At 42.0% G+C, this 20466-nt stretch overlaps 1 protein-coding gene across 6 annotated transcripts in view; it reads right to left on the bottom strand.

Moving 5' to 3' along the window:
• Positions 1-8695: 8695 nt before the first annotated feature.
• The window catches only part of MAPRE3 (microtubule associated protein RP/EB family member 3), a 170416-nt gene continuing 158645 nt past the window's right edge, over positions 8696-20466 (bottom strand). For all 6 annotated transcript variants that reach the window (XR_013276970.1, XM_077489103.1, XM_077489105.1 and 3 more), the window contains one exon: positions 8696-13123. Coding sequence is in view for 5 of the 6 variants with exons in the window: in XM_077489103.1 (XP_077345229.1) it covers positions 13055-13123 (69 nt within the window). In the remaining variant the exon portion in view is untranslated. The remainder of the gene's footprint in view (positions 13124-20466) is intronic.

The raw sequence follows: 20466 nt of genomic DNA on the forward strand, positions 1-20466 counted from the left end.
CCCCTCCTTCTGTAGAACTATAATGGTGGCTTCTGACATCGATAGTGGCAGCCTTCCCCCCTCAGTTACCCACCTTAATGTCTTTAAGAGTTCTGGAAGCAAAACACCCCCAAATTGTTTATAAATTTCTAATGGCAGCCCGTCTGGGCCGGAGGCCTTGCCATTGGGCATGTCCGCTACTACCCGTGTCAGTTCCTCCAACTCTATCGGGGCATCAAGCATATTCCTATCTTTTTCCAAAAGAACAGGTAGATCTATTTTCCCCAGGAACCTTTCCATCCCTCCACTGTCTAAGCTCTGTCGTGACTTATACAGTTCTCCTTAATTCGTGATTAGTCCAGGGTCAGATGTAACCTCTCCCTGAGGGGTCCTATTCAGAGGTATACTCAAGGAAGTGGAATTATTCCTCACCAGAAGTGCCAGTAGAAGGCCAATTTTTTTCCCCTTCTCCAAAGGAGTTCTGTCTCCAAATAAGTCTCCTATTTTCAGCATTTCTTGTTACAGCCTCCTTGTATCCCTGCTGCTTAGCGAGCCAAATTTTTAGATTCTCTGGGGATGGGTCTATTACATATTGTCTCTCTAGTTCCATCACTTCCTTTCTTAGATCTTCTTCCCCGCCTTAGATTTCTTCTTGATTCTTGTTACCTGTTCTATCAACAACCCCCTAAGAAAGGCTTTAAGGGTATCCCAAATCACCCCTGCTGGTGCTGTCCCTTCATTGATTTCCGCAAATTCCCTCAATTTCTGCATTATTTCTTCAGGCTTTTCTATTAATTCTAGCCATAGTGGGTTAATGTTCTACCTTGCCGGTGTCTTCCTGACCCTTAAGTTTACAGTAATAACTAGGGGAGAGTGGTCCGATACTCCCCTTGGCCAGTACTCTATATTTTTTATTACCTGGGATACCTCACTATTACCTATTACCAAATCTATGCGAGAGAGTGTATGATATGTACTAGAGAAACAAGAGTATTGACGAGTGTCTGGATTTCTGACTCTCTATAAATCCTACCAGCCCACTTCCTCCAAAAATTGACTCAACTGACCTTCTGCTGGTCTATCTGTCCCATTCCCTGGTGGGAACCTGTCCTGGCTATTATTAAGGACTGCATTAAAATCTCCCATAATTAATATCGGGATATTCACCTTATCCACTACAAACTTTAATAACTGATGTAGGATCTCAAGTTTGAACGGAGGGGGGATATACACATTCGCTAAGACATATGGTTTGCTCTCTATCAAACAATCTAGAAAAATGTAACAACCATGCGGGTCTATAATGACATCTCTGCAGGAGAATGACACCTCCTTCTTAACCAGTATGCTCACCCCTCTAGAGTATGAGGAGTACACTGAGTGAAATTGTCTTGTAAACTGCTTCCCATTTAATCGTGTAGTGTTTAGTTAAATGTGTCTCCTGCAGACATATCAGTCCCACCTTCTGGGCTTCCAATGCTGATAATACAGTAACCTTTTTAATGGGGTCGCCCATCCCCCGCATATTCCAAGAACCTATTTTAAAAGTTTTAGACATCATCCTATAAATAAAAAAAGCAAAAAATTGTACTGTTCAAACTTTTCCCCCATAACTGAGGTAAGAACACTCCCAGCCATAATATAAAACTTAGACCCCAAGATAAGAAGAAAAAAGAAAAAGGGAACCCTATCTGTGTACCTGTTTACCATATTTAATACTCACTCCCTTTCCCTTCTCCCAAATTTTTTCCTTTCTTTGCCCTACATGCAGAAAAATTTTCTTTATCAACTTTAAACCAAAACACACTTTACCTCCTGTGTTTGTACTAATACACTTCACTACCTCAAAGCAAGTGCCCAATTTGTCCACGCTTAATTTTTGACCTCTCTTACTTATTAAGTTTGTTTTTCCATTCCTTTTCCCCTCCTCTCTACCCCCTCCCCCCCAGCCTTCTGTGTTTATACTCGCTATGTGCTTATCTCCCCCCCCCCATTTTCCTAATACCCGCCATCCTCTCATATTCCCAACTATCCTTACTCTCCCCTCCGGCTCTTAAGAATTTTTTTTTTTTTTCCAATATTATAAACTATAACAGAGCATTACATATCAATCCACCGATATGCCCTTATAAGTGTCATGGTTATGCAGTGATCTTCCTGTGTTTGCTTACCTCCCCTCATGTCTTCAGACTAAGAAGCCAGCCACTTCCACCTGGTGGTTTTTATAACCTCTCCTCTAAGCATGGCTCCACCCCAGGACCTATCAGGGAGCCCTATATTAACCTGTGCATTGCAGGCCATCAGTGCTGATCAACTATTGTGTATTCCTTTGTGTGTTAGCTTCCTGTTTCCTGCCGTGTGCTCTGCTACTGTTTTCCGTTACCGACTTTGGCGTGTCTTTGACTATCCTTGTTTGCCTGTGATCCTGACCTTTTGGCGTGTACCCGACTATTCTTGTCTGCTTGTGGCCCCGACCTTGGCTTTGTCCCTCACCATCCCTATCCTCCTGTTGCCTGCTGTGGGTGTGAGCTGGGGGACCCTGGGGGTCGCGACCTGGAGCCAGTTGCAGCCAAGTCCATCCTCACCACCAGAGGCGCTGGTGAACACCTGCTGGCTCTTAGACTCTGCGCCCCAGGGAATCTTACGCTCTAACCCCAGTGGGATCTGTCCCCCGTCTGCAGCAGTCAGCCGTAGGGTCCACAACCTTGCGGTGCACTCCTGATCCCTACAGTGTGCACCTGTCACCTCGCCTCAAGGTGACCTGACAATAAGTCCTTTTTATTCTCTTCCATCCATTTTGTGGCTCCTCCAGCGGAATCAAAAAAGTGGGTAGTACCCAATGCAGTTACACGTAAAGGAGCTGGATACAGTAATGCATATGCAATCTTGTGGTCCCATAAACTGCGTTTAATATGTGAAAACTCTGCCCCGCGTCTTTGTAAATCCGGTGAGTAGTCTGGGTATAAAGAGATCCTAGATCCATTATAAAAAATGTCCCCCATTTCTCTAGCTTTCTGTAACACAGCCGACTTGTCCTTATAATTCAACACTTTCATTATCAATGATCTAGGGCTTCCGCCTGATGTAGATGCTCTAGTTGGCATCCTATGAGCTCTCTCAATCGCAAAGGAATGTGAGAATGTCTCTGCCCCAAATGTGTCCCTGAGCCATTTTTCCATAAATTCTACTATGTGAGTGCCCTCACTACGTTCTGGCAAACCTACCACCCTTATGTTGTTCCTTCTGAGCCTATTTTCCATTTTGTCCATTTTGACTTTATAAGTGTCCAAATACTGTTGCATGATTTTGAACTCCTGTTTCATTGGGTATAGGCTATCCTCGATCTGACTTAGCCTCTCCTCCAATATAGTTGTTCTTTCCATTGTTTTTTGTAACTCTTGGCTCATTGAAGTTAAATCTACCTTAATATCTTTTAATTGGTCGCTCGGGTTGCCCAGCGAGTTTTTACATTTACAGCAATTAACACATCTTTAAGTGTTGGTTCTGCTTCATTAGAAACATTTAAATCGAAATCAGAGGGAAGTGCAGTCCCGATTCCTGGAGTGGCCCTCTCCAAAGATTTAGTACTACCTGTTTTTGCTGAAGGCATTGGAGGTTATGCCGATGTTGTGCCCTGGCTCCTTCTGTCTCCGGTGCCCCCTGTCTGAAGTTTTGCTTGTTGTTTCGCTGGCGATTGCCCGGAAGTGTGTGCGTACTTCTCTAATTTGGCCGCCACCGCTGTCTGGCCCCCTTTTTCCTTTGTTAAGCGGGTATTTTGAGAGGCCGAGTTCTCCTGCTGCTGTGGCTTCTCCTTTCTTTCCCCTTGTCATGGCCGGTCTACTGCTCACACTCCAGTTAATTAATTAATTAATTGAAAAAGTGCTGGAGAGTTAAGGTAAGTAAATATACAAAAATGGCAAAAGTTAGAGAGCCTGCCTGGCTTATGCAGCCCGCTTGGAATATGTACTGTATTCAATTCAAAGTCCTCTGCCATCTGTCTCCTGCCACACACCGACTGACCTGTCCCAGAGTGTTCCTTCCTCCAATGGACCACCAGGCTCCAGGATGTCCCAGCTGCCACCTCCCCTCCGTGCCAACACCCAAGGAAAAAGGCCAGTCTCAAGTATCAAGCCCGGCAAAAAGAAAGCAAAAACCAATCGTACATGTCTCACCACCTCCGCCGCTCTCTCCGATCATATCAGCTTCGGCCTCAGCTGTTCCTCTCCTCCTCTCGCAAGACTGGGCTTAGGAGAGTTACCACGGAGACCAGATGCCAGCGGGACCGCGTCACCGCTCTCCTCATCCTCTCCTTCGCTCAGCTCAGCAGTTCCCGGCTTCACAGCTCACGGAAATACCCCGGTAAGGAACCTCGGGGGGAATGAAGGCAGGCACAGGCAGGCTCAGGGCGGACACAAGCGGGCACAGGGCGCACACCGATACGCTAGTGCACTAGTTACCGATCACTGAGATGCTAGCGCAAGGTCCTAAGGAAGGAGCCGGAGTGGACTCCACACACCTGCACTCACTACCTCATCCGACCACGCCTCCCCTTTCATACGCAATTTAAAGCCAGTGTTGGGTTCTTCTGTTTCATCTCTATATGGATCAAGTAGTTTGACAAATTGAAATGTATATGGACTATTTATTATCATCGTTAGCAGTGCAATATTTAGTATTTCATATTGATCACCTGCAATTTCCGGTTGAATGTCTAACCAGCCTCACGACTATCCTTCCTTGTCGCAGTCACTCAGTCCCAGACAGCCTGGCCAGGAGCTATAGAATCATATTCTAAGGCCTGAGGACAACCAAGTACCAGTAAGCCAGCTTTCCTGAAGGGAACGGTGGCTGCTGTATCCAGAGGAAATACCAGCCAGCTAAAGTTCCTGATCTAGACATCAGGTTTCAGGTTGTGCATCACAGATAGGACAAAATTGCATCAGAGATGGTGTGTCCAAATCCTTTCCAGATATGAAATTGAGAATGTAGGCTGCTAAAACAAAACAGTTCAAAAACAACTTTTCCAACACTACTGGTCTCCATTGTTCATGTAATGATGTTCTGGGCTATATAAGCCATTACATGTCACATTCAGACAGCTATGATACATTGGGGTTGATTTACTAAAACTGAAGAGTGAAAAATCTGGTGCAGCTCTGCATAGAAACCAGCTTCCAGGTTGCTTTGTCAAAGCTTAATTGAACAAGCTGAATTTAGAAGCTGATTAGCTACCATGCACAGCTGCAGCAGATTTTGTACTCTCCAGTTTTAGTAAATCACCCCCATTAAATCATCCCTACTCTCATATTTTTCAAAACTAATGCCAGTGGACCACTCTCAGATGTTTTTAAGAACTACAACAAGATTTGTAAATCTAAGCCCATAGCTCCAGCACCTCCATGGACTTTCATTGGATGTATGTCTGGCCAAATATACATACATATATATGTTATGTACACAGTGAGCATAAAATATGTTGTACTGCACTAAAATCCCAAGCAGTGTTATCAGCTCTGCCAGACTACTGAAAATAATTTTGTTCATACTCTTTAATAGGCAGAAGGCATGCCTATTGTCTAAACATTGTGTGCTGTCTCTAGCCCATTGGGGCAGGTGAGGAGGTATGACCATGATGTTCATGTGACTTGTGTGCAGTGAAATAATTTAAGCAATTTCTGTACAGGAGAGGAGCTTGTTCGGTATAATACTAAACATAAGAGGTCATTTACATCAGCAGGTGCACATTTTGCTCTGTATAATGTATCCACTGGTAGCCATTACGTAGGGTGAGCGTGATGCATTGTTTACTCTTTCCTTTTTTAACTTTATTAAAATGTCAAAAAATGCAACCTGTCTTACCTTTTTCAGCACAAACCAACAGTGCACACAAATTTCACTGCAATAGGTAATGTTGTCCAACGCAACCTAAAAATCCGGGTATGAATGAGCCCTAAGGCTGGAATACATCATTGAAGATTAGCTAAATGATGCCTAGTGAAGGAGCAGTATGGAGTCTTCAGTGTAAATATTACTAACCCATATGATTTCCCCACACTGATTTGTTCACACAGTGGGGTGTCCTTGTGAAACCCATCAAATTAGCATGTACACTATATGGTCACACTTATATAAGCCTGTATGACATCTAATTCTAAAACCATAGGTATTAATATAGAGTTGACTCCCCTTTTGTGACTATAACAGCCTCAAGTCATCTGGGAAGTTTTTGGACTGCATGGAAATTTGTTCCTGAGTATTGTGTACTTCTGTTGGATCAGAAAGTCGTGGCTCATATTCATAGTTCAATTCATCCCAACAGTGTTCAGTAGGGTTGAGCTCAGGACTCTGTGAAGGCCACTCAAGTTCCTCCACACCAAACTTACTAAACCATGTCTTTATGAAAGTGGTTGTAAACCCATTACAACCACTTTAACCTACAGGTAAGCCTAGATTAAGGCTTACCTGTAGGTGCAAGAAATATCTCCCAAACCTAAAAGGTTTAGAAGATATTTGCAGAAATAGCAGCACTGAGCATGCAGTTTCTAACAGTCTGTCGGGTGAGCATGCTGGAAAACCAGCATCCAACCTACCCTCGATCGATGCTCTCAGCCAATGGCGGAGAGCGCTGATTGGAGTATTCTGGCAAGGGGGCCACCCCCTCTGTGAGAACATAACAGCTCAGCGGGGAAGATCGCTGCACTTTCTTTGCATAGTGAGTACAGCGGCTCCACCTGGAGCACACAATTTTTTTTTTGTTCAACCAGCTGGAATGAACAGTAAAAAAACTAACAGTGTGTACCAGGCTTTACCTAAAGCAATCCTATCATGCAAACAAACATTTTTGTTTGCTGTACAGTATATTAAAAAATATGCATCTGTGCAAATTCACATTCTGCAAATTCTGCAGGATCTACCTGCAGAATCAACAGGTAATAACACTATGCTACAGGGGGACTCAGAAAAATGAAAACTGTTGTGTTCTAATGACAGTCTGCATCATATACAGCATATCATACATAATTTTGCCCTGTGTTAAATGTAACAAGAGGATCTTCTGAGATGACTCAACAATTTTTTATTCTTAGACCATGGAATTTACAATAACCTAGCCACACTTTAACCACCTCATGACCGGCTAATGTAACTAAATGGATTGTTGGTGTAAGCTCAAATTCCACTGCTGGAGCAAATTGCATCATGCTTTGCTGGGTTTTTTTTTCTTACCTTCCTCTGGATCAACTCTAGGTATAGGATTGTGTATATAGGATTGTGTATATAGGATTGTAAAAAAAAAAAAAAAAGTTTACCTTTTATTGCTTGTACTAGATAGACTTGTGTCTTTTTTCAACCAGACTATGCACTGTAACTTTGCAATTTTATTTCCATCCATCATGGGTAGAAGGAAAGAAAATCACACGATTCCCCCAGTTACTGTTAATGGGGAATGCCTCCCATAGTGCTATTGTGTTCTGCTGGGGGAGGGCTTTAGCCACCGGCAGTAATGGAATATAAAAAATAAGACAGGCTGGTTGTACCCAAGTCACTCAATGGATAGACTTGGGTACAATAAGCCTGCCCATAAATGGATCAAATCTCGGCCAGTTCAGCAATTCCAATCCATGTATGTCCCGCTTTATTCTGAGATGTTTTTAAAAATCATTGTTTGCAATATACATGCAGGCACCAGATGAGCTCACAATGTCTGTGATTGTGCTGCCATTAGATCACAGGCAAATTAAAGAATAGCTCTGTGCCTTGTGATCGCTGTGAACCAATCAAAGCCATTACAAGTAGTAAACAGTGGGGGTTATTTACTAAAGGCAAATCCACTTTGCACTACAAGTGCAAAGTGCACTTGGAAGTGCAGTCACTTTAGATCTGAGGGGGACATGCAAGGAAAATAAAAAACAGTATTTTAGCTTGCACATGATTGGATAATAAAATCAGCAGAGCTTCCCCTCATTTCAGATCTACCCCTCAAATTTACAGAGATTTACAGATTTACAGAGACTGCACTTCCAAGTGCACTTTCAGTGCAATTTCAAGTGCACTTGTAGTGCAAAGTGGATTTGCCTTTTGTAAATAACCCCCATCGTCTGTGATCATCAGCTAGCCCCCTGCCCCATCCTCTCACAAAAACGCTGTGTGAAAAGAAAAGAGAATTGCTGGTGATCAGTTTTATCTGAGAACTTGTAGAGGAGTATTTAGAGTGTATGGAACCCATTAGGGGTTATTTACTAAAGGAAATCCACTTTGCACTGCAAGTGCACTTGAAAGTAAAGTTGCTGTAGATCGGAGGGGGACATGTAAGGAAAATAAAAAACACCATTTTAACTTGCACATGATTGGATGATAAAATCAGCAAAGCTTCCACTCATTTCAGATCTACCCCTTAAATTTAGAACGACTGCACTTCCAAGTGCACTTTCAGTGCAAAGTGGATTTACCTTTCGTAAATAACCCCCTTTGATCTCTATGCAGTAATAATCCCCTACCAGCTTTGATTGGCTGCTATGGGGATAAAGCGTCTGTTTTTAAACAGAAAACACACTCCATATACAATCCAATTCTCTATGTAAGCAAAAATGGAAACACAATGGAGGAAAGACAATCCCTACTGCGATGTACTTTTCAATCATCTGTTTCCAAATTAGCAAAATTTCCCAATGTCTAGTTCTGTTCTTTTTTGGAGAAAGCAGAAATTCGGGAGTCACTCTGAGCTCGGAAGTCTTCAAGCAGATCCCGTTTATTTTTCTAGCAGAACCATCCCCGGTTGCAATCCACACCGGCAACACAAATGGTTAATTTACAACAAACAAAATCAAAAATAAATAAGCTGTTTCCCCTTCTCTTTTCGACACATAGAAATCCCATTACAGATATGGACGTCTGGAATAAAAGACTGGGATCCCTTGGGAAAAAAATAAATAAATAATTATCTCAAGGTGGCACATCAACCACTATAACATAGTCTGGGTTACAGTGACCACCTGCCATCTGAGCTAAACAGTTTTCAACTGGTCTGGTTTCTTAGCAAAATAATGATTTAGGATTATTAGTTCACATTATTGATAGATTCTTTTGGACTCCAATATTTATCGTTGCTAAAATTGTCATCTCAAACAGCAAAGCCAGCAAATTAATTGGTCCTGCAAAATGGTACAAATTTACTATAGATGTGACGCTCAAAGATCACCAGACTTCTCTGAAAGGGAACCTGTCATAAAGCAATCAGAAGCCTGAACTCCTGGTTTGCATACTTTCTCCAAGGCGGTGATGCCATTAATATTTGAACTTGCAGCGAAGCTGAATACGTTAGGCTTTACTGACCTGGGACTAGTATGTAGCTTTTGGAGTCTGCAAACTTTCACCTGAAGCTTCTCATGAAGGCAATTTGCTCTTGACATATTCCTTTTAAAGTGTATGTCTGGGCAAAAAAAATAATAAAAAAATAAAAATAATATATATATATATACATATATATATATATACATATATACACATATATATATATATATATATATATATATATATATATATATATATATATATATATATATATATATATATATTCAGTACAGCTCTGCGATACATGCACATTTTCCCAGGTCACCCAGAAATCCAGTGAGCTCCTAACTTCCATTAATGAGCTGACAACACTGTAGACCAAGCAGCATTGTCAGCCCTGCCTACGTTTTCCCCTTGTTGAGTACAGAACACCCCCTCTTTTTCTTAATCTCCATAACATAAGGCGGCGCTGTTCTATAGTCCACACAGATGAATGAGGCAGGCATGGAAACCCTGCTTGAGATTTTATTGCAACAAAGGCACTGTGTTGTCAGCCCAAAGTTAGGAACCCTTTGGATTTCTGTCAGATCAACAGGTATTCTGTAATTGCAGCATTTTTACAGAGACAAATTATGGGAAAAATTTGCATATTGCAGAGATGTATTGAATATGTTTCTTTTTAAATTATGTTCAGGTATACACTTTAATTCACCAGAAAATCCTAATATTTAACTTTCCCATTCAAATATGTGAAAAACAGTTATAATTCATCTGTTGGCATGCTCTCTGGCTGCGAGAAGTCGATGTACAGATCCCATTACTACAGAGGTCTATTCAATTCACATTCTTTTCACAGAAGACTTCTTTAGTGTCGAGAAAAAGAATTTGGGGAAAAAAGTGCATGAAAAATTCTATTAAAAAATATACATATTTGAACTCCCAAAGGGGACCGCCCCACCGCCATGGTCACTACCGGCTTGGTAGCAGCAACTGAATATAAAACAATAGACATGTAACCTGGGGACAAGGAAGACAGCACAAGACACTCCAGAAAAGATGAAGGCAAGAAGACGGATGAGGACACGAGAGAAGAATAGAAATAGCATATTTACAATGGATTCCACAAGTTGGCTTGTGGTTGTTGACCTTATGGTTGGACATTCACAGAGTTTGGCAAGGGATTAGGTGAGTGAGGAAAGGGGTGCATGAGATATAGAACCATATAAATAACCAGAAGAGCTGACTAACCACTAGAAGGTCCTGCACCATAGATTTTCTATGTAGAGTCTGTTTCGGTACAATTAACTACATAAAAGCCAGGTAATTAGGCAAAAGACAATTGTTTTTAATGGCTTTTTATGCATAACAAAATGGTCTTCTAAGCCTAATTTTCAGAATCAAAGGGTAGGTTTATCATTTAGTTTTGAGTAGACTTATGCCTGGTATGCACAATGAGATTATCGGACAAATGATCGTCCATTTTATTTTGCATGCTAGTTTAATATCAAAAATGAAGAGTTTACTGAAGTGCCGAAAATTCTCATACAACACAATAAAAATTTGGAAGTGATGTAATTGTAGTGTATTTGTATTGTATTTTTCAAACGAAAACTGTACTGAAGGAATGAAAATCATACAATCTGGTACAGTACGAGAAACATTTTCATTCTTGTCCCATATACGATTGGGTGAACTGTCGTGGTCGGCTCTAGAAAGCTGTGTACTAATGATCAGATTATCGTACGATCGCTTCAAAAAGTGTTATTTTTCATACAATTTTCTGATTGTGTGTACAGGCCATTAGTGATGGTTTTCTAACCTGGTGACTTGTTAAGGAACTTCAAAACCTCAGGTGGATGTCTTTTCATTCCTGGCCCCACCCCATAGGTTTCTGCTTCTGTATGCAGTCCAGAAGAATCCAGGAGCTGAGAGAGACGACACAAATGCTCAGCATGATGCCAAGTGAAGTCTCAATTGCAGCACAACCAGAAGGTCTGCTCAAAGTGACCCCAGAAGCTTTTTAATAAGTCTGCAAGCAAAGGCATTAAACATAGCCTACAAAAAGCTCAATAATTAACATTGGGTGGGTTTGCCCTTTAAATGAAACCTATCATGAACCAAATTGAGTATACAGAAAAAGATGCAGAGGTTGTCTTCAATGAAACCACATGCCACAAACCAATAGTAGATCCAGATGCATAAAAAGTTGAAAGACCAAGCCTGTAAAACAAGGTTTATGCTTTGTGTGGTGTGTCAAATCATAACAAAAGCTATGGGTGCCACTGCTATCCGACACTTTCTGGTGTGTCAGATAGTGCATCCTCTGCTGTGTGCTGTGGTTCCTTCCACTGGCTGCTAAGCCACAACAGGTCAAGGTTGTGATGTAGGTGTTGGTGGAAGAAACCACAGGACACAGCAGGGGTCATGCTATAAAACCCCTAAAGCCCCGTACACACGATCGGATCGGAAATCTCTCCAGCAAAAGTCCAATGAGAGCTTTTGGTTGGAAATTCCAACCATGTGTATGCTCCATCGGACTTTTGAAGAATTTCTGCCAGAAAAAGATTGAGAACAGGTTCTCTATTTTTCTGACGCAATTCCATCGCGCAAAATTCCTATGTATGCTCAGAAACAATTCGAGCATGCTCGGAAGCATTAAACTTCATTTTCTCGGCTCGTTGTAGTGTTGTACGTCACCGCGTTTTTGACAGTCAAAAGTTCAGAGAACTTTTGTGTGACCGTGTGTATGCAAGCCAAGCTTGAGCGGAATTCCGTCGGAAAAACCATCCAAGATTTTCCGATGAAAACTAAAATTGTGTGTACGTGACATAAGTGTCAAACAGCTGTGGCACTTGTAGCCTATTACAGGCTGGGTCTCTCAAATTGTTAACAGAGAAAGGGTTGGTTGGCAATTCCTATAAACGTAAAGCTCTCTTTGCCTCTTTCTACCTCCCAAGTCGCCCTATTGGACCTTTAATGTGATAGACTGTTTAAGTATCTATTAAAGAGGCAATCGAGGTGGAAGAGGCAGTGTCAAGCTTACATTTTACAGGAAAAGTGGAGATTTCCATATAACTTTGGCTACTGATATATCTGGATCTTCTGATTGCTATAAGGCATTCACCAAAGGTTATTTATGCACATTTGTCTTCATATGTTTAATTTGAGTTGCTCATGTCAGTGACAAGTTTATTTTAGGGTTCTATATAATTCATTTAAGGCTTTATAATTAATACACAAATGCCCACCAATGTGTTGTCCATTCCAAATACACTATTTCAGGAAAATAAAATAGAATTAGGAATAAAGGACAAGGAGATGAAATGACCATATAACAGGAAGACAGGTCTAAAGGTATAAAAACACAACAAGCATAATCCCAGGTGGGTCATTCAATCAGAGCTCAAGTTAAAAAGGGGTTAACAGGGCAACAAAGACAAATGATATCAGCTATAAATTCCCCGAAGAGGGGCCGGTAATGATCTCCCAATAAATAAATGAAGTGCCATGTTCAGCAAAAGCAAAAAAATCCATGCCCTAGGAGACGTCACTTCCACATTCGCCACTGCAAAGTTCACGCTTCGCGAATATGTGGCCCGAAGGGGGGAGAAGTGAGGGATGCCCAATAGATTGCGATGATAAATGACAGTGCAGGAGCGGATGTGCTGATCCCAACCTAAAATGTTCATACTGCAAAATGGCTGATGGGTGATGGGCAACAAGAAGCCTCCCCGGATGATGCAGCAGGGCCACGGCGACCAGGAGGAAGAGGTGCAAAGATGTATGGTTAATATTCATCCTGATCCTCTGGCTGATGCTCATCATTTTCATCCTCATCTGGGGGAGCGAACCCTTCCTGTGGAGAAACATACAAAACAGCTTAAATGGACATCAAAATGAAAATATTCAGTATATCTACAGTTGTGTACATACCCTGGATTTATGATTTATTGGCCATTATTCAAAAAATATGAATGATAACACGAAAAACATTTCTCTCACTCATGGTTAGTGTTTGGCTGAAGCCATTTATTATCAATCAACTGTGTTTACTCTTTTTAAATCATAATAACAGAAACTATCCAAATGATCGTGATCAAAAGTATACATACCCTGGTGATTTTGGCCTGATAACATGCACACAAGTTGACACAAAGGGGTTTGAATAGCTATTAAAGGTAACCATTCTCACCTGTGATCTGTTTGCTTGTAATTAGTGTGTGTGTATAAAGGGTCAATGAGTTTCTGGACTCCAGACAGACCCTTGCATCTTTCATCCAGTCCTGCACTGACGTTTCTGGATTCTGTGCCATAGAGAAAGCAGGAAAAGGTAGTTGAACTGTATAAAATAGGAAATGGATATAAAAAGATATCCAAGGAATTGAGAATGCCAATTAGCAGTGTTCAAACGCTAATTAAGAAGTGGAAAATGAGGGGTTCTGTTGAAACCAAACCACGGTCAGGTAGACCAACTAAAAAGTCAGCCACAACTGCCAGAAAAATAGTTTGGGATGCAAAGAAAAACCCACAAATAACTTCAGGTGAAACACAGGACTCTCTGAAAACATGTGGTGTGGCTGTTTCAAGATGCACAATAAGGAGGCACTTGAAGAAAGATGGGCTGCATGGTCGTGTCGCAAGAAGAAAGCCATTACTATGCACATGCCACAAAGTATCCCGCTTAGAATATGCCAAACAGCCCAGAGACAAGCCTCAAACCTTCATGCACAAAGTAATTTGGAGTGATGAGATCAAAATTTAGCTTTTTGGCCACAACCATAAACACTACATTTGGAGAGGAGTCAACAAGGCCTAAGATGAAAGACACACCATTCCTACTGTGAAAAACAGAGTTAGATCGCTGATGTTTTAGAAATGTGTGAGCTACAAAGGCACAGGAAATTTGGTAAAAATTTATGTCAAGATGAATGCAGTATGTTATCAAAAAATACTGGAGGAACATTTGCATTCATCAGCCAGGAAGCTGCTCATGGGACATACTTGGACATTCCAACATGACAATGTTCCAAAATACAAGGCCAAGTCGACCTGTCATTGGCTACAGCAGAATAAAGTGAAGGTTCTGGAGTGGCCATCTCAGTCTCCTGACTGACACATTGAGCCACTCTGGGGAGATCTCAAATGTGCAGTTCATGCAAGACAGCCCACAAATTTACAGGAACTGTGGCTTTTCGCCAAGAGGAATGGGCAGCTTTACCATCTGAGAAGATAAAGAGCCTCATCCACAGATACCACAAAAGACTTCAAGCTGTCATTGATGTTAAAGGGGGCAATACACGGTATTAAGAACTGGGGTATGTAAACTTTTGAACAGGGTCATTTTGGTAGTTTCTGTTGTCATTATGATTTAAAAAAAACACAGCTGATTGATAATAAATGGCTTCAGCCAAAGACTAACCATGAGTGAAAGAAAAGTTTTTGTGTTATCATTCATATTCCCTGAAAAATGGACAAGAAATCATAAATTCTGCCAGGGTATGTAAACTTATGTGCATAACTGTATCTAGCACACCTGTCTCTCAACCACAAATGTATTTCAAATCAAGTATTTCTAAGGAGACCTAGCATCAGATATATTTTCTCTTGCAAATCAGATTTTATTGAAGCACAGGTTATACAACATTACAGAGGGCATGTGTACACGTATATTTATTCCAGTCATCAAAATATCAATACATTAAAAGGGAACCTAGGTTACAAAAAACAGGATTTTTCAGGGGAAACAGAGGCATAGTACTTCCTATGTGGGATGTCTCATAGCAATGGCAACTGAAGGTAGGGAGACACAACGAAAAAAGAGGAGGCCAGAGGACTCATACTGCAGCCTGCAGTACACTGCACCCAAAGGCAGTATCCTCATGACCTTTAACATCGATTTGATAGAATCTGGTAAATGTATGAACGAAAAACCAAGTTCCAGCCTTACAGTTCTGAGCCACAGAGGCCTGATGATGCACCGCTCAAGAGGCACTAATCGCCCTGGTTGAGTGTACTTTAACATGAAAAGGAGGAATTTTCTTCTTTAAGCCATAAGCCTGAATAATGACTTGAATCCATTTTGAAATAGTCGATTTTTATGCTGCCTGTCCCCTTTTTGTATCTTCTGGCAGCACAAACAAAACATCTGTTTTGCGAACCTGAGTGGTCGACAATAAATACGCTCTGATCACTCTAACTACATCAAGGGAATATAGAGCCTTCTCTTCCCTAGATAGAGGTTCTGGGAAGAAAGAAGGAAAAACAATATCCTGGTTTAAATGAAAGCCTGTCACCACCTTTAGTAGGAAATCAGGGTGAGGACGTAAAACCACCTTATCCTTATGCATGATCAAATATGGCTCTTTACAAGAAAGAGCCGCTATTTCCGATAATCTTCTAGCAGAAGAGATAGCAACCAGAAAGATTAACTTTCTAGTCAAAAGAACCAAGGGAATTTCCCGTAAAGGTTCAAACGGCTGATTCTGCAAAGCCGATAAGGCCAAATTTAAATCCCAAGGATTTAGAAGTGCCTTGATAGGGGGATTAATCTGTGTTACCCCCTGAAGAAAGCTACGCACCAGAGAGTGTGAAGAAAGAGGCCATTGAAAAAATACTGACAAGTCCGAGATCTGGCCCTTGATAGTACTCAAGGCCAACTTCATTTCTAATCCCATTTGCAGGAAATCAAGGATCCTACCTGTGCCAACCCCTGGATCCACACCAAGAAACATATGCCTTCCAGACACTATAGTAAATGATTCTGTAAGCCGACTTCCTGGCATTAATCAAGGTAGACACTACCGAAGGAGACAACCCACGACCCTTTAGAATGTGGGTCTCAATAGCCAAACCGTTAAATTTAGCGCCTGTAAGGTAGGGTGGAATACCGGACCTTGTGCGAAAAGGTCTGGCCATAATGGCAGAGTCCAAGGGACTCCTACCGCCATCTTTATGATCTCAGCAAACCAAGATTTTCTGGGCAACGCTGGGGCCACCAGAATTACCTCCTTTCGATCCTGCTTGATCCTGTGAAGAAGACGTGGAAGTAGCAGAACTAGAGGAAACGCATAGATCAGTGAAAACTGATCCCATGGGAAGACTAATGCGTCTGTTCCGCATGCTAGCGGATCCCTCGTTCTCGACACTGTTGTTGAATCTGGTTGCGAACAGGTCCACATCCAGAAAACCCTATTTCTGACATATTGCTAGGAAGATGTCGGGGTGAAGAGACCATTCCTCCCGAAATAATTGTTGGCGATTCAAGTAGTCCGCCTGCCAATTCTCTATTCCTGGAATTAATATTGCCGACAGGCAAGGAATGTTGTGTTCTGCCCAAGCTAGAACATGATTCACCTCTTTTTGGGCTGCACGACTTTTCGTGCCCCCCTGGTGATTGATGTAGGCCACAGCCATGGCATTGTTGGACTGAATCCTGACAGGACAATCCCTGAGTCTGACCGTCCAAGACTTTAGAGCCAGACGTACTGCCCGAATCTCTGAAATGTTGACAGGCAAGGTCCTCTCTAACTTGGGCCATCTTCCCTGGACAGAATCTTCTTCCAGGACTGCTCCCCAGCCTAGAAGGCTGGCATCTGTTGTCACCACTTTCCAGGAAACTGGTAGAAACGATTTTCCCTGTTGAAGATTGCTGGATATCAACCACCAATTTAGGCTCTGACGTACATTGGGAGCCAAGCGTATTGGAAAATCCAAGGCCTGAACATTTTTATTCCAGGACGACAGGATGGTGCTTTGAAGCAGTCGTGAGTGAAACTGCGCATAAGGGACGGCCTCGAAGGAGGCCACCACTTTCCCCAATAATCTCATGCACAACTGAATGGAAAGATTTTTCTTTGCTTTAATAAGTTGAATTAGTCCTATAATGGAACTGATTCTTGTCTGGGGTAAGAATACCTTTTTCTGTACAGTATCTATGACCAGCCCCAAGTACTGTAATCTCCTTGATGGTTTTAAGGAGGATTTTTCTAGGTTTAGTATCCAGCCTAGAGATTCCAGGTAGTTTACAGCTGTGACCAGACTCCGGTTTAGACCTGAGACTGAATGATCTATTAAAAGTAGATTGTCTAAATGGGCTAGGATCGTTATGCCTTGAGCCCTTAATCTGGCTAAAAGAGGGAACACCCGTGGTGCTGTGGCTAGACCGAATGACAGGGCCACAAACTTGGCAAATCTACGTTTTATTTTATTTTGTGATAACATTTTGTTTTTATGCTATGGTTTTTATGACCTTTCTAAATAAACCCAATGGTTATCGTCTGACCTGCACCATTTGGAGCCTTCTTTCTTTTTCCTTTTTGTGAATCTCTTTTTATGATCCACCTCATTTGGGATGGCACCCCAATGTGAATAACTGGACCCTGCTGACCTGGGAGACGCATGTTACAGCTTTTGATACTGGGAGTCCATGAAATCCGGAGATAGAGCGGTGACTCACGTGGATCTACCACCAACATATAATACCTGATTGACATCAGCTGGAACTACAAGCGCAGTTGACCCACTGTTATACGACAGATGTGTCCATTTTTTCTGGTAAGAGTATTTATTTCTCTCTGAAATTACTCCAGACAAGTCGCTGTTCCCGGTTCAACTGAATTGTGGGTTACCTGATCTTTTGGTTGGGGAGACCAACATTGACACCCTTTCACTACCCAATATATGTGGGCTGTTCCGTTGGGACTTTTATTCCAGTCACTGACATTCACCAAGATTTATGTGCACATATATATATATTGTATATCCACATATCTAGAGAATTAATATTCGTATTTTGTTTTTATGCATTTTTTCACACACTCTGTCACATGTATGTGTTATAGTGTTAATTTTACTACTATCACCCCTTAACATATAACTTTTAGAGTTAGCATTTCATTTACTCACTAGCGCTACACTATTATTTCCAAATTCACTGAGAACACCTACTAATTGCCTAACAAGACACATCCAATGAGAAGAAATTAACCAAATGTATTGGGCGTGCGCTATTATCAGTGAGAAAACTGCAGTTACCCTAGCACCAGTTGCAGTTTACATATTATTATCGTGAGCGTGCGCCAGTTTGCACGTTCAATTACTTTTTCGGCGCGCCAATTAACGTGTGAACCGGCGCAGCGTATTAGTCTTAGTAAATCACCCCCATAGTCTTATATTGGAGATTAGTCATAATGACAATATTTCTCCCATTGTCTGCTTGTTTTATTGTTAGATGGTGTTGATTAATAAAAGTTTCAATGGCTTTTTTGTTCTTGAGTGGACTTGTTATATGTCATATTGAGGCGGATATTAAGGTTTTTAATTTATCTAGTAGTCATGGCTAGAAACGCCCCTAAATTGACGTTAGAATGTATCGAGGGAAATTTGTCTGATTTCGTTTTAAGCTTAGATTTAATTTATTCATTTATTCATTTATCATCCTTAGTAGTGATGCTTTCATTAAGGAGTGTTTCTACATCAAGTCTGTTGATTAGATTCGTCCCATCCTGTTCATCGAGTAAATCGATGAGATTTCTAAAGATTTTTCATTTTGTGTTTTCTCTTCTGCGTCCCCTCAAAAGGAGGGTTTGGTGCAAGGTTTAGAAGCGTTTTAGACCCAGGGTTTCTTCTGGCCCTGGTAGTCAGCTTGCCCCTGGCTCTAGTGCCCTGTTGGAGGCATAGGGCTATGATTAAGCACTACAGCTAGTGCGAAACGTCAGCAATTATTCCTTGTTCGCTGTGTTTGTTGAGCTGTGATGTGATTTTCCAATAAAAGAAAGTGGTTTTCTGAAGAGTGCGGCAGTCCAGAGCTTGTTTGTAGACACCAATTGCTGTGACAGCTGGCTGAATAGCTGAAGTGGCTAAAGAAAAGGAAGATCTTAATATTGACTCCAGTTTCTTGTCAAAAGGGTCCTTCAAGCCCTGTGTGCTATCCACCAGACAAGTTAAGTTCTTATTTAAGGAAGAGACTGCCAAATCTATGGCTGTCATGCTCCACTTCTTAACAAACTTTTCCTCCAAGGGATATAAAAGGGAGAACCTCTTAGGAGGAACAAAAATCCTGTCAGGATGTTCCCAATCAGCATACACCGCCTGTTCCAACAGTGGGTGCAAGGGGAAAGCCTGCGCGCCTGAGGAGGCCTATAGGGACCCCAAAGAGGACCAGGGGGCTTAGAAACCTCTGCAGGAGGTAACTTAAAGGCAGAACAAACCATCTTGGTAAGAGTCTGGATCAAAAGCCTCTGCAACTGAGAGGCAGATACCAATTGGACATCTTCTTGCCCAGATTGCTTAGAAGCAGACTCATCTGCCAGGTCCTCCACAGAATCCTTGGCATTTAGCTCTTCCCCATCATCAACTCATTCCTGCTCCAAGATAGGAGGCTCAGGGGAGGGGGGATCTGTCATGTTTCTCACCACCCTGTGGGATGGAGGTAATCACGCCAGCAATCCTTTCCTCTAACCCGGCTAGGGCTGAGGACAGATCATCTCTGGTGATAAAAGCAGCAATGTTGACCGTAGGTACAATATAAAGCCTTGTACACACGGTCGGAGAATCCGTCGGAATGTGTCCTATCGGACCATGTCGTCGGATAATCTGACTGTGTGTGGTATGCATCGGACTGATTCCGTCCGAATCTCCGTCGGACCCAATTTTCCAACATGTTGGAAATATTTCCCGACCAATTGGGCCGATCGGACATACTCCGATCATGTGTAGAGAATTTTGATCGGACCAAGTGCCACGCATGCTCAGATCAAATTTCTACATCAAAGCTATTGGCTACTAGCCTGAACGTAGTCCCATCGTAACGAAATTATGTCATCACGTTCTGAAAGATCGGATTTTTCGCCAACTTTGTCCGACCGTGTGTATGCAACAGTTTCGGACAAGATCCGACAGACAAAATCCGACGGGCTAAATCCGATGGATTTGGTTGTGGAAATCTCCGACCGTGTGTACAGGGGCTAAGACAGGCACAGCGGCTCAGATTGCCGGAAGCCGCTGGTCTTTCAGGGGATACAACACTTGGGTTTCGACTAGGCTCCTCAGGAGCCACTGATGACACAGACGTGCCCTTCCCGGTAGTGTTAGTCCCACTCCTCTTTTTTGAAGACATTGCAAGCCACAAAAAGGGAGTACCAGGGTTTAATATTTACACCCCCCCTTTAATATGGCTCACCAAGCCCCTATGCACCTTAT

The sequence above is a fragment of the Lithobates pipiens genome, unplaced genomic scaffold (genome assembly GCF_037356315.1).
Source record: "Lithobates pipiens isolate NorthernLeopardFrog02 unplaced genomic scaffold, aLitPip1_a1.2 Scaffold_18, whole genome shotgun sequence".
Lineage (NCBI taxonomy): Eukaryota > Metazoa > Chordata > Amphibia > Anura > Ranidae > Lithobates > Lithobates pipiens.